The 12252-nt window shown below is 43.7% G+C and overlaps 1 protein-coding gene across 1 annotated transcript in view; it reads left to right on the forward strand.

Moving 5' to 3' along the window:
* The first annotated feature begins 2890 nt into the window (after positions 1 to 2890).
* FDFT1 (farnesyl-diphosphate farnesyltransferase 1) overlaps positions 2891 to 12252 on the forward strand; it is a 32154-nt gene continuing 22792 nt past the window's right edge. Inside the window, exon 1 of the mRNA XM_081269092.1 lies at positions 2891 to 3385. Coding sequence (XP_081125218.1) covers positions 3287 to 3385 — 99 coding nt within the window. The 5' untranslated portion in view covers positions 2891 to 3286. The remainder of the gene's footprint in view (positions 3386 to 12252) is intronic.

The raw sequence follows: 12252 nt of genomic DNA on the forward strand, positions 1-12252 counted from the left end.
TGTGAGGCCCTGGGTTCGATCCTCAGCACACATAACAATAAATAAATGTACCAACTACAACTAAAAAATAAATATTTTAATAAACTAACTAAATTTTCTTTTTAAAGGCCCTGTGTCTAAATACATAAATTTTAGAGTGACACAATTCAGTTTAATACATGCTACAAAAGGATTTGGGAAAAATCTTTAGCCTCTCTGAGGCCATCTCTCTACGCCTTTTTAAAAAACATTTACCTTTTTAAAAAACCCCACTTCTGGCCTGGAAAAGTGGTACATGCCTGTAATCCCAGTGACTCCAGAGGCGGGAGGATCACGAGTACAAAGTCAGCCTCAGAAACTTAGCGAGGCCCTAAGCAATTCAGCGAAACCCTGTCTTTAATAAAATAAAAAACTGCTGGGGATGTGGCTCAGTGGTTAGGCCCTCCCTGGGTTCAATCCCTGGTACCAAAAAAACAAAAATCCTGCTTCTGAACAAAATGATATGAAAATATTTGATAAATAGGTCATTTCCTTCCAGAAGAGCAATTTATGCACATTCACATAAAAAATGTAATATACAAAAATGTACTTGTTATTGAAATTCATCTTCCTAACCCCTTTTTTAAAAGGAGAGAGCGAGAGATAGAGCGGTAGAGAGAGAATTTTTAATATTTATTTTTTAGTTTTCGGCAGACACAACATCTTTGTTTGTATGTGGTGCTGAGGATCGAACCCGGGCCGCACGCATGCCAGGCGAGCGTGCTACTGCTTGAGCCACATCCCCAGCCCTCTTCCTAATCCTTATAAGATGATGCTACAGTAAAATTGTAGGCTAAAACAAAGCTGCTCCACCATTCCCTGTGGTTCAGCAACCATAAGACGGTGGACCCAGAACAGAAGCGAAGGTGAGGTGGGAAGCTGCAGCCCACATATGGGTCTTCACACATGGACTCTAGTTCTGACGGGCAGAAAAGAAAAATGCTGATGCATCTGCCAAGAAAAGAAATGACAGGGCTCAGTACAGCAGCAGGCGTTGAAAGAAGAGAAGGAACTCAGTGAGGGGCTTCATGGGCATCAGGTAACCAGATGTGGGGACTGGGGAATGGATTGCAAGAGTTGAAGTTGGCTGGAGCCCACCATGAGGAATAGGAAGAAGCCATCCCCTGGTTGAGTCAGGAAATCAGGAGGGAGATGAGCAGGAGCTCAGTGGCTGTTTATCAAACCTCAGAGAGGAGCTGAGAGCACATGCCTGTAATTTCAGCTGCCCAAGAGTGGCTGAAGTAGGAGGACTGTGAGTTTGGATACTGTTATATTGTGTGCACACATAAATATGTAACAACAAATCCCATCATTATGTATAACTAAAAAAAAAAAAAAAATGTGTAGAGCTCCAGGCACCTGCAGTACATGTGCTGGGAGGATAATGGAATCAGAAAGGAGGCCCGGTTCTCTACAAGTCCAGGCTGAGCTTAGCGGCATTCTGGCAGCCCTTTTCATAGCTGGTCAACTAGGTGATGTCAACTAGGGTTGAGGAAAATTGGAGAGCACAATGGAATCTTGAAGAAATGCTATTTAAAGAACCAGAGGAGAAAGAAGCCAGTGAGCCAAATTAGAAGGAGTAGGGAGAAAAGAAATTCCAATAGAAGCTGAGAATAATGAGAATCATGACAAGATGAAAGAGAATGGCTAAGAAGAGGCCTTTTGGATTTGGCAGTTAATCAAATTTGAGGTCATGATGACCTTTAAGAGAGCACTTTGTGCAGAGTGGTAGCCAGTGTAGAGGGGCTGGGAACTAGATAGGAGCTGAGAAAGTGGAATGTGGAGGGAGGTCTTCTCTTTAGAATTCGGCCTTGGAGGAAAAGGGTTGAAAAGAGAAGGTCAAGGAGAAGAGTAACTTTTTAAAGGATGGATATAATGTGAAGACTTGTGTATGATTAGTTGAGAGGGACAAAGCAAGAGAGGGAAAGAGAGATTGGGCACATCAGTGCCAGCACCTAAAGATGACATTCTAGCTGGAACAATGGCAACTTGTAATTCCTGTGATTTAAAGGCGGCGGGGGTGGGGGGGCAGGATCACAAGTTCAAAGCTGAGTGAAATGGAGAGATGGTGGGGCAGTGAGCTTCCCTTAAGATTTTTTTTTTTTTTTTTTTTTTTAATCACCAGGGTTTGAACCCAGGAGCGCTTAACCATTGAGCCACATCCCCAGCCTTTTCCTATTTTTTTTTTTTTTTTTAGAGACAAGGTCTCACTAAGTTGCTCAGGGCCTCAATCAATTGCTGAGGCTGGTGTGTGTGCGTGCTCCCGCGCTAGGGATTAAGCTTAAAGGCGCTTAACCACTGAGCCACATCCCCAGCCCTTTTTATTTTGGGACAGTGTCTCACTGGATTGCTTACAGCCTCGCTAAATTGCTGAGGCTGGCTTTGAACCTACCATGCTCCTGCCTCAGCCTCCCTTGTCCTTGTCACGTGCGCCACCGCGTGCGGCCTGATTTAGATTTTAAAAGGAGCACCGGGTGTGATTTTTGGGAGACCAAAGGAGCCTACCGCAGCCGGTGGCGTCTGGGGCTTGAGGTCTAGGAAGAGACAATTCCCACTTTGCTTGCATTTTTCTGGGGCTTAGTGGGATCCGCTGCGAAGTGCACCCGAGGCGGCGCGCGCCCGACCCCGGGCTGCAGAAGCGGCAGCGGGAGCTGGGCTGGGAGTGCACGTGCGCGAGCCGCCCCGGCCGCTTTCTCCCCGACCTGCGGCGGGCAGCGCACGCCCAACGGCTTGGTAGCCGGCCGCCTTTAAAGGCTTTCTACTTAGGCCTCGGTGAATTCCACGCCCGCGAGCCTGACACAGACGGGTACAAGCATGAGTCCTGGGCAGCTGGCGCTGAGGGTCGACTCCGAGCAACTCTCGCGGAGCGCGGCGCTCGCTCCCGGGCAGCGGTAAGCTAAGGAAAACAAAGGCCTTCTCTAGAACACCAATCCCGCTCTCAGGCTTCTTTCAATCCTCCAATGAGCTTCTAGGGCGTGGTCGTCACGCCAGGTTCGTCTTGCCGCCGATTGGTCGGCGTCTTCCTGGTGCGAGAGGCTCTGCCCAATCAGCGCCCGTCAGTCCACCCCGCGAGCTCCGGCTAGCGGCGCGAGCGCCGGAGGCCGGTTGAAGTGGGCGGGACCTGGGCGGAGCTGCGCCGCGCTGGGCCCGCCTCCACGCCCGCCTTCCAGGCTGCGCCTCCTGCGCTCACCTCCGCGGGTTGCCGTCAATTGCGAGCCAGAGATCGTGAGAAGTGATCCCCGATAGCCCGTCGCCGCCATCCCGCAGCATGGAGTTCGTGAAGTGCCTGGGCCACCCCGAGGAGTTCTACAACCTGCTGCGCTTCCGGATGGGGGGCAGGTGGAAAGTGATACCCAAGATGGACCAGGTGAGCCGAGCATCTTGGCATCCCCGCCGGGCGGGAGGCCGTGCGCCGCGGCGGCCTCCCGGAATCCAGGCGAAGCGCGCGGCGAGCCCCGGCTCCCTGTCCTCACCCAACGCGGTGGACTGTCCTCCTGCGGCCTTCGCGCTCCAGCCCGCTGGTCCAGGCCGTTGGTTGTCAGGTAGCTTAGGTGCGCATTTCCTTCTCCTTGAGCCCTGATGTTGATCTGTGCTCTAATAGGTGAGCTCCCAAACTGAAACAGGAGTAGTTAAGTAGGAGACGACAGGCCAGAGAATTTTTTTGTAAACATGATGAACTGTGCAGATATTATCATGTGAATACATTTTTCTGGAATGAAATCTGACTCCTTTTTCCAGTCATATCACCTCCTCCATGAGCTTCCCCGCCCCCCTGCAGTCACTAGCTCCTTCCTCTGTGCTTCATACCTACTCCTCCACGTTCTTATTAGCTATGTGCCTGTTGAATGGCTGGACAGACATTGACTGCTTGGTTTTATTTATATTTCGTCTTCCTCATGCCTGTACCCTTTATTAAATGAATGGTTGTGATGCCATTCCAATAAGAAGATTATGCTTGCATAATTATTGAAATCAAATTAGTGGTTTACATGAAAAGCTTTTATTTTCCCCAGTGAAAACATCACAGATACTGTATTAAAATGTTCTCTTATCAGAAAAGAACGTTTTATCCTTTATCTTAGAATGTTTCTCATCCTTTAAGGTCTAGTTCTAGGGACTGCCACCCTCTTGTGGACCATTCTGCAGACACTCACTGAACACCTGTTTCGATGCTAGATTTTATATTGCATGCAGTATGGATGGCAGAATGATATGCAGTGTAGACAAACAAGAAGCTCACCTCTTATTGGGGCAATAAAATGATACAAAATTGTTCATAGAGCCAGGTGTGGTGGTGCACAATTGCAGTTTCAGCTATTTAAAGACTAAGACAGGAGGATCACAAGTTCAAGGCCAGCTGGGGCAAGTAAGGGAGATCCTGTCTCAGAACAAAACAAAACAAGGCTGGGGGCATAGCTCCATGATATAGGCTTGCTTAGCATGTGTGAGGCCCTGGGTTCATCCCCAGAACCACAAAATTAAATTATTGATAGGTAAGAAGATGTCTTTTCTTTTTTTCTTTTTATATATACATGACTGTAGAGTATATTTTGACTTCTAATTAGGATCCTATTCTTGTGGTTGTATATGATGTGGAGTTTCACTGGTGGTGTGTTCATATGATGAATATAGGAAAGTTAGGTCAGATTCATTCTACTGTCTTTCCTGTTCCCATCCCCCCATTCCCCTTTGTCTAATCCACTGAACTTCTTTTGCTGCCCACCCCACCAGGTGTCTTCTTACTACTTGTGAACTTGCCTGCTCCAATGCTGTTTTACCCTGTAGCAGTCCCCTAGTTATGGATTATTGCTATTTGTGTATTGGTTTTATGCTCCCAATGTCTCTTTCAGATTCAAGATTCTGTATTTGACTTTGGATTTTAAGCTATTTGAAAATAGGAATCTTTTTGATGTTCTTTATCCATAGTAAACAAAATAACTTTTCAATGCATGTGAACAAAGTTGTCATCAAGAAGACTCTAGCTTTTTATTTATTTTTGACTCTAGCTTTTTAAACACGATAAACTTATATAAATATCATAAGATAATTTACAGAAGGGAAAAAAACCACTACTGGCTGGGATAGGGATTTAATCTTTTGAGGATTACCTAAAGAAAATACAGCTTTAAATTGCTTCTGTGCCATGTTGAATAAATATTTATCCTGAGATTCTTATTAGGATTTCTTATTTGGGACTCTCTTGAGATTATTTGTAAATACAGGTTGAATATACCCAATCTTAAATCCAAATTGCTCCAAAATCTGAAACCTTTTGAGTGTTGACATGATGATCACAAGTGGAAAATTCCAACAGGTGTGGTAAAAACAGTTGCACTAAAACTATTGTATAAGATTAACTTCAGGCTATGTGTAGAAGGTGTATATGAAACAAATAAATTTCATGTTTGGACTGGATCCCATTCTCAAGAGATCCCATTATTTATATGCAAATATTTTGTTCCCAGGCATTTTAGAAAAGGGATACTTAATCTGTATTTGTTATTATATATTTGTGCATTGGGGGAAGTTCCACTATTGTCAGATTCTTCCAGAGATCTGTGACTTAAGACAAAGAATCTGTTTTACAATTCAAATTGTTCAGTCTCCTGAACTCCAGTAACAGGTAATTTATTCCCTTTAGGGACATCACCTAGTTTTCAGGAAGAGTTACCTTAGAGTGAGGTGAACTCTCATCCTTTGTTCTACCTCTAGAACCACAACAGGGAGGCTAATCCTTGTTTTGAGTACAAATACTTGAAGTGTGCTAGAGAACTCTCAAATTATTTAGGAATACTGACATAAAAGTCAGATGTTCTGTGTTCTTTATTCCTCATATGTTACTCTTCCAGATCATGTGTTAACCAGGTCTTTCTCTTTAAAGTATAGTGTCCCACTGTACTTTTAATATGGTCTGGCCACTTTAGAACTTTATTTATTTATGTATTTTTAAAAAAATTATTTTGCAGTCCTGGGGATTGAACCCAGGAATGCTCTACCACTGAACCACACTCCCACCCCTTTTTGTTTTTATTTTGACACAGGGTCTTGCTAAATTGCCCAAACTTTGATCCTCTTGCCTCAGTCTCCAGAGTTATGACTAGGCAAGTCTCTAGGATTGTGAGTGTTTGTTACCGAATCTGCCAGTTTAGAATTTTTTTGTTGTTGTTGTTAGAGAGAGAGAGAGATTTTTTTTTTCTTTTTTTTAGTATTTATTTTTTGGTTTTCGGTGGCACAACATCTTTATTTTATTTTTATGTGGTGTTGAGGATCGAACCAGCGCCCTGTGCATGCCACGTGAGCACGTTACCGCTTGAGCCACATCCCCAGCCCAAGAACTTTTAATTTCTTTCTTATATATGCTGTTATTGCTAATTAACATGCCTTAAGATTTCATTAACTTAAAAATGCATTTTAATTACAAAATATTTCAAACAAATAGGAAAATTCTGAAAATAATATTAGACACTGCCTGGTGTCTATCTTTGAGATTAAGTATTAACTTTTTGTCATATTTACTTCTTTCTTTTTACTTAAGAAATTAGTGCTAGGATCTGTTGTGATGGCACATGCTTATAATCCCAGGTAGTAGAGAGGCTGAGACTGGAGGATCACAATTTTGAGGCTAACCTCAGCAACTTATGAAGACCCTAAGCAACTTAGTGAGACCCTGTCTCAAAATAAATTAAAAAAAAAAAAAAAAAAAAGGGCTGGGGATGAAGTTCAATGGTAAAGTATCCCTGGGTTCAATCCCCAGCACCAAAGACAAAGAACAAATTGGGGATGTGGCCCAGTTCTTGTCTAGTATGTGCAAGGGCTTGTGTTCCATCCCCAGCACCACAAAGAAAGAAAAGAAAGAAAGAAAATATCCAGAACATGTAAAGCCATTTACTGCCTCTCAAGACTTTCCCCACCCTTCATATCTGTGTTTATTGACTTTTTCAGGCAGTCCTCTCATACCGTGGACTTGAAATTATGGTCAGTCCAGAATCTCTTACTTGTACCTGTTAAAGACCCACTCTCCCATCAGGGTGCCCTGCTAGAAGACTTGAAACCTAGATATTTACTGTTTAGCTAGAGAGTGTTGTAATAATAATTGGCTAATGTTTATTGAGCTGTTACTATGTGCCACACAAATTTTATTCTAATATCTATTAAATATCCAATAGCCCTTTAAGGAAGCCAATGTTGTCTTTTCTGTTTTATGGATGAAGAAACAGAAGCCCAGAGAAGGTAGCTAATTGCCTAACCTCCAAGAGTTTTTAGGTGGCAGAGCTGGGTTTTGACCCTTGCTCTCTTAACCCTGCTGTGTTACTTATCCTTAAGGTAGTGGACCACAACGGTGCACTAAGCACAGGTTGTCTGGATCCAGCTGAAAGGTGAACTAACCCACTGTCGTGTGATGGATGCACAGTGGAAATGCCTATCCCGCTGAACACATTCAGTCTAGTGGAGAGCAGGTGCACTAAAGAAAGACAACCCAGAGTCTGTCAAGTAATCCCAAGTAAATTTTGGGTATTTAGTGATGTGGAAGTGTTTTTTGAAAGAAGGGTTTTCAGAAAAGAAGGGAAAAGTGATTTGTAAGGTATGATGTTTTCTAAGGGCAGATTTGGATTAGTGGGGAGAACGTTCAGAGGGGAAAAGATAAAAGCCAGGACTTGTGTGTGGAATGACAAGAACAGTCAGCCAGGGTAGGTGCTGGCCAGAAGCTGGGCCATATTCAGTAGGGGGTGGTCAGAAGCACAGCTGTGACTTGACCAAAGCCATATTTTTAGAATACTATTTAACAGGGAGTGAGAGGAGATAATATTGGGTGTTACAGTAACCAAATTACTTATAATAATAGGTATCAATTGACTTCTTATTGTTTGCCAGAGGCTGTGCTAAGCTCTTTAAATCACCATCTCAGCGTATCAGTTTGTATTGAGTTAGAAACCATTCCAAAACTTAGTGACCTGAACTCTGGGAGTTTGGTTATTCAACCTGTGAGTGTATTTTTTTTTTCTAATTGTTCTTCTCGTCCTTTTTTTTTTTTTTTTTTTGGTGCTAGGGATTCAACTCAGGGCCTCATATAAGCTAGGAAAGCACTGTACCACTGAGCTACATCCCCAGCCCATTTTATTTTGAGTCACGGTTGTCAATGTCTTGACTGGGCACTGAATTACGAGCCACTCACAGCTTTGTAGATTCAAACAGCAATTCTTTATTCCCTCTACACACACGTTCTGGGGAAATCCAAGTTCTGCTGCCGCCCAATTCACCTACTCCACGAGGCTTTTTTCCAGTACTTTCTGAATCTCACGAGAACTCAACGGGCGTGCCTGAGGCAGCAGGATACGCGCCCCCCCCCCCCCCCAGGGTACACCTTAAACCTGGAACTTCCCTAAACCCAAGTCTTAAACCAGGAACGCCTTAAACCCAAATTATCCTAAACCGGGATACTTCCTAAAACCTGCAGGATACACCCTAAATCTGGATCCACCCTCGTCCTTGAGCTAGGTCACTTTACATGCAATGTCAACAGCGAAATTCCAAGGCAAGTCCATTTAACATGGGGTACGCTGGCAAGGAAATTTCGATGCGTCATTCCTACTTGTCAATGGCCCTCAGCATCTTCCCCCTTCTGATTAATTAAACAACAAGCAATGTGGCTTAAGGACCGTGCCTGGTAGGTTGTCCAATTCAACATATGGTTCTTACCCGTCATGGGAAAACTGACCTCTAGACGTCAGCCTCCTGTGTTAGGTTGATACCACTACAATCAGATCAACCCGTCACTGACTACCGGTCCAGCATTCAGCCATGCTTGTGGATAGGCCTATGCACCAGTGGGGGGGTGAGGTTCTTGCCTCACCTCTGTTGGCCCCCAAATTTAGCCTTGGTGCCAGTGGGGGGGTGAGGTTCTTTGCCTCACCTCTGTTGGCCCCCAAATTTTAGACCATCACTAGTAGAAGGGAGGAAGATACAGAAATGCCACGACACCAAGCCAATTGACGGCTCCTTAGGAAAAATTGCGTCACTGGTGACACCATCAGCAAAGATATGCCAGCACTACCACAATTAACATGGGGTGCGCTGGCAAGGAAATTTCGATGCGTCATTCCTACTTGGCAATGGCCCTCAGCACACGGTCTTACTAAGTTGCCCAGGCTGGTCTTGAGTTTGTGATTCTCCTGCCTTAGCCCCTTGCATAGCTGGGATTACAGGGATGCCCTCCTGTGAGTTTAGTTGGTACGAATGAACTCTTGAGAAATGGTAAATTTTATATTATGTATATTTGCCCCAATATAAGATATCCAAACTTAGTGACATAAAGTAATAGTTGTTTTTTAGTTCACAGATCTCTTGGCCAGCTGGGATTCTTCTGGCCTGGACCAGATTGGCTGTTTTCCCCAGAGCGTCCCAACTGACCGGTCAGCTTGTGGCTGGGTGGTTGGGTGGCTAGCAGGCTGTAACCAGAGTGTCAGGGGATTGAATCTCATCATCTAGCAGGCTCGTCCTGGAACCCTCCACGTGGACACTGCAAGAGAGCAGATCCCGGTGCTCACACAGGACTATGTTTGAGTCATATTTGTTACTGTCCATTTATCCAAAGAAGTCACAATGGGCACCCAGATTCAAGGAAGTAGAGATTTATCTCCTGAGGGAAAGAGCCACACATTTTTATAGCCATTTTTTTAACTTAGTATACTTAGTCAATCTTGACAACAACTTTTAAGAAAGAAATACTATTATCACTGCCTTTTACACATTAAAAAACATGGCAGAAAATAATTCAGTGGCTTTTCCAGGGCCCCACAGCTTCTAAGTGGAGTTCAAGGATGCCTGGCCAGGCTTGTCTGAACACATCTGCACTTCCAGCCTGGAGGTGGCTCAGATTAAAGAGCTCAAGCATTGTGTGATCCCAGACATTGTGTGATCAGATGTCCATTTTGTTGCATGCAACTATGGCACATCAAAGGTGCTCTGCAACACAGTTTCTTTCTTCCCTTTCTGCACCTTCATACAAGTCTGCCATCCATTTAACAAATACTTGGACCACCAGCTGCATACCAGATGTTGTTCTGGTGCTAAAGATTAAACAGTGGACAAGGTAGCAGAAGACCTGACTTTTGTGGGGGAGAGAGACAAGTAAAGCCAATGCACACTATTTCAGGTAGAAGGAAATTCTATAAAGAAATTAATAGCAGGGCAAGGGATCTGAGTGTCTGAGTGAGGTCTGGTAAAGGTAAACCTGTAGGGCTGTGATTAGGGGCCAGGGACTCTTCTCTTTATAAATTGAGGCTACTGGAGAAAATGGTAGTGTTGGTTACCTCTGGGGATGGGAGGTAACCAACCCCACCATGGTAAAAGGGATGGAGAAAGACTTCACAGCCTGACCTTTGAATTTTTTAAACAGTGAGACTTGCGCTATTCCTGATGTAGGACAGATGAGGCGGGCACCTGAGGAATTATCAGGAGGGTCGCTTTGGTGGGGTTCCTCCTTCTAGCTCTAAAATTCAAATTAATATGGTACAGTATTTGTTTTGTTAGTTGTTTTCTGAGCACTTTTTTATATACCCCTGCAAGCCTTTTTTTTTTTTTTTTTTTAAGAAATAATCAAGTGTTTAACTAGAGGGAACTAGTAGGGAAATACATTTCCCTTCATTTGATATTCTTAATTCTTAAGTAACACAAAAGCTGAGGGGGGCGGTGGGAATGTATGCTTAGTTGATACTGAATGCTTATTATTTCTGTCATAGAAATTCAGGGTACAGGGACCTGAGGGTGTAGCTCAGTAGTAGCCTAGTATGTGAAAGGTACTGCTTTCAATCCCCAGTACCCCCTACCCCCACCCCACCCCACCCACACACACAAAAGAAGAAGAAATTCAGGGATCAGCAAATTTGGCTTATATTTTTATGAACATATCAGTAAATCTAGGGATATTCTGCCACATGTAAGTTGTGTGGCATTATGCAGAGGTCACAAAATGGAATAAGCAGGATTTCCCTCCCTTTCACTATGCACAATGTGTAATTCATACTTCCACTTAAGGATCATATGATTTTAGGCAATTCTAGGCAAAAGCATAAAGTTGGAAAATCATTTTCACTCTTTCTGTATCCTCTCATTTGGGTATAGTCAGTGCATGTGTTGACACTCCATTCAAGTTTTCTAGAAGTTTCTGAGTGGATGTTCTGAATACTATCTGACTTTCCTCAAAATACAGCATGTATATAGCTTAATAATGGGCATGTATTCTGAGAAATGCATTGTGGGTCACTTCAGCATTGTGGAGACATCACCAAATGTATAAGCAGGGCTTTTGTAACCAGAGATCTGACTTCTATCAAGTCTAAAGCATGTTATTTAGACTAACATCTTGTTTGGGGAGAGTCAAACCCAGAGCCTCACACTGCTAGTGGAGCGCTCCATCACTGAGCTACACCCCCAGCCCTGGACCAGTATCTGAAGTCTCTTGATTAGGTCTAGTTCCTGGCTCAATAGTACTGTTAGCTGGACAACCTTTAGTAAGCTAACCTCTGGGCCACAGTTCCATCTGTAAGACAGATCACAGTCAAAATATCTTCATCAAAGTTTCTCAATTCCAGGTTTTTCTCAAATCACTTGGAACAAAACCTGATTTGACTCTAAGTTGAAACCCTCTTGGTTTAAATATTCTAATGTTTTGCTAAAGAAATACTAATGATCCATCAACAGATCAGTACATCCCACAGTTAGGGCTCTATGTGTACCTTATTGTCTGTTTTCTGGACATGAAAAATTCTGAATTCTGCTAGTTATCTGGCCATGGAGGTTTCATGTGGATTGAGGTCTGTAATATCTTCCTGAAGGTTTAGTAAAGACTATGGTACATATTGTGGTTGGAGTGCAGTGTGTGTATAATGAATGGTGGTCATTGCTTTTGTGTCTAAATCCAGTTTTTAAGTGTGTGAGTTTTGTGCTTTTTGTGTTTTTCCCTCCTGAGCAAACCTGTTTTAATAAAAATCAGGAAGGCTGCAGGGTGGGCTGGTAGTTGTCCTACAGTTCTGGGAGTTCAGTCTTGTACTTAGAGCCTACTACACCCTTCCTCTCATTGTCAGTGAGCCTTGTTTTCTCATTTGAGCCCTGTTTTGTCACCTGGGATGTGCACTTCATCTCAGACAGCTGTAGAAAACAGCGGGACACCCTAGGGACAGGCTCATGGGACTCAAGCTGTGGAAGCTGTTTTCCACATGTGCCTTACCTTCCTGT

This window comes from Spermophilus citellus (assembly GCF_964194105.1).
Source record: "Spermophilus citellus genome assembly, chromosome: 16".
Lineage (NCBI taxonomy): Eukaryota > Metazoa > Chordata > Mammalia > Rodentia > Sciuridae > Spermophilus > Spermophilus citellus.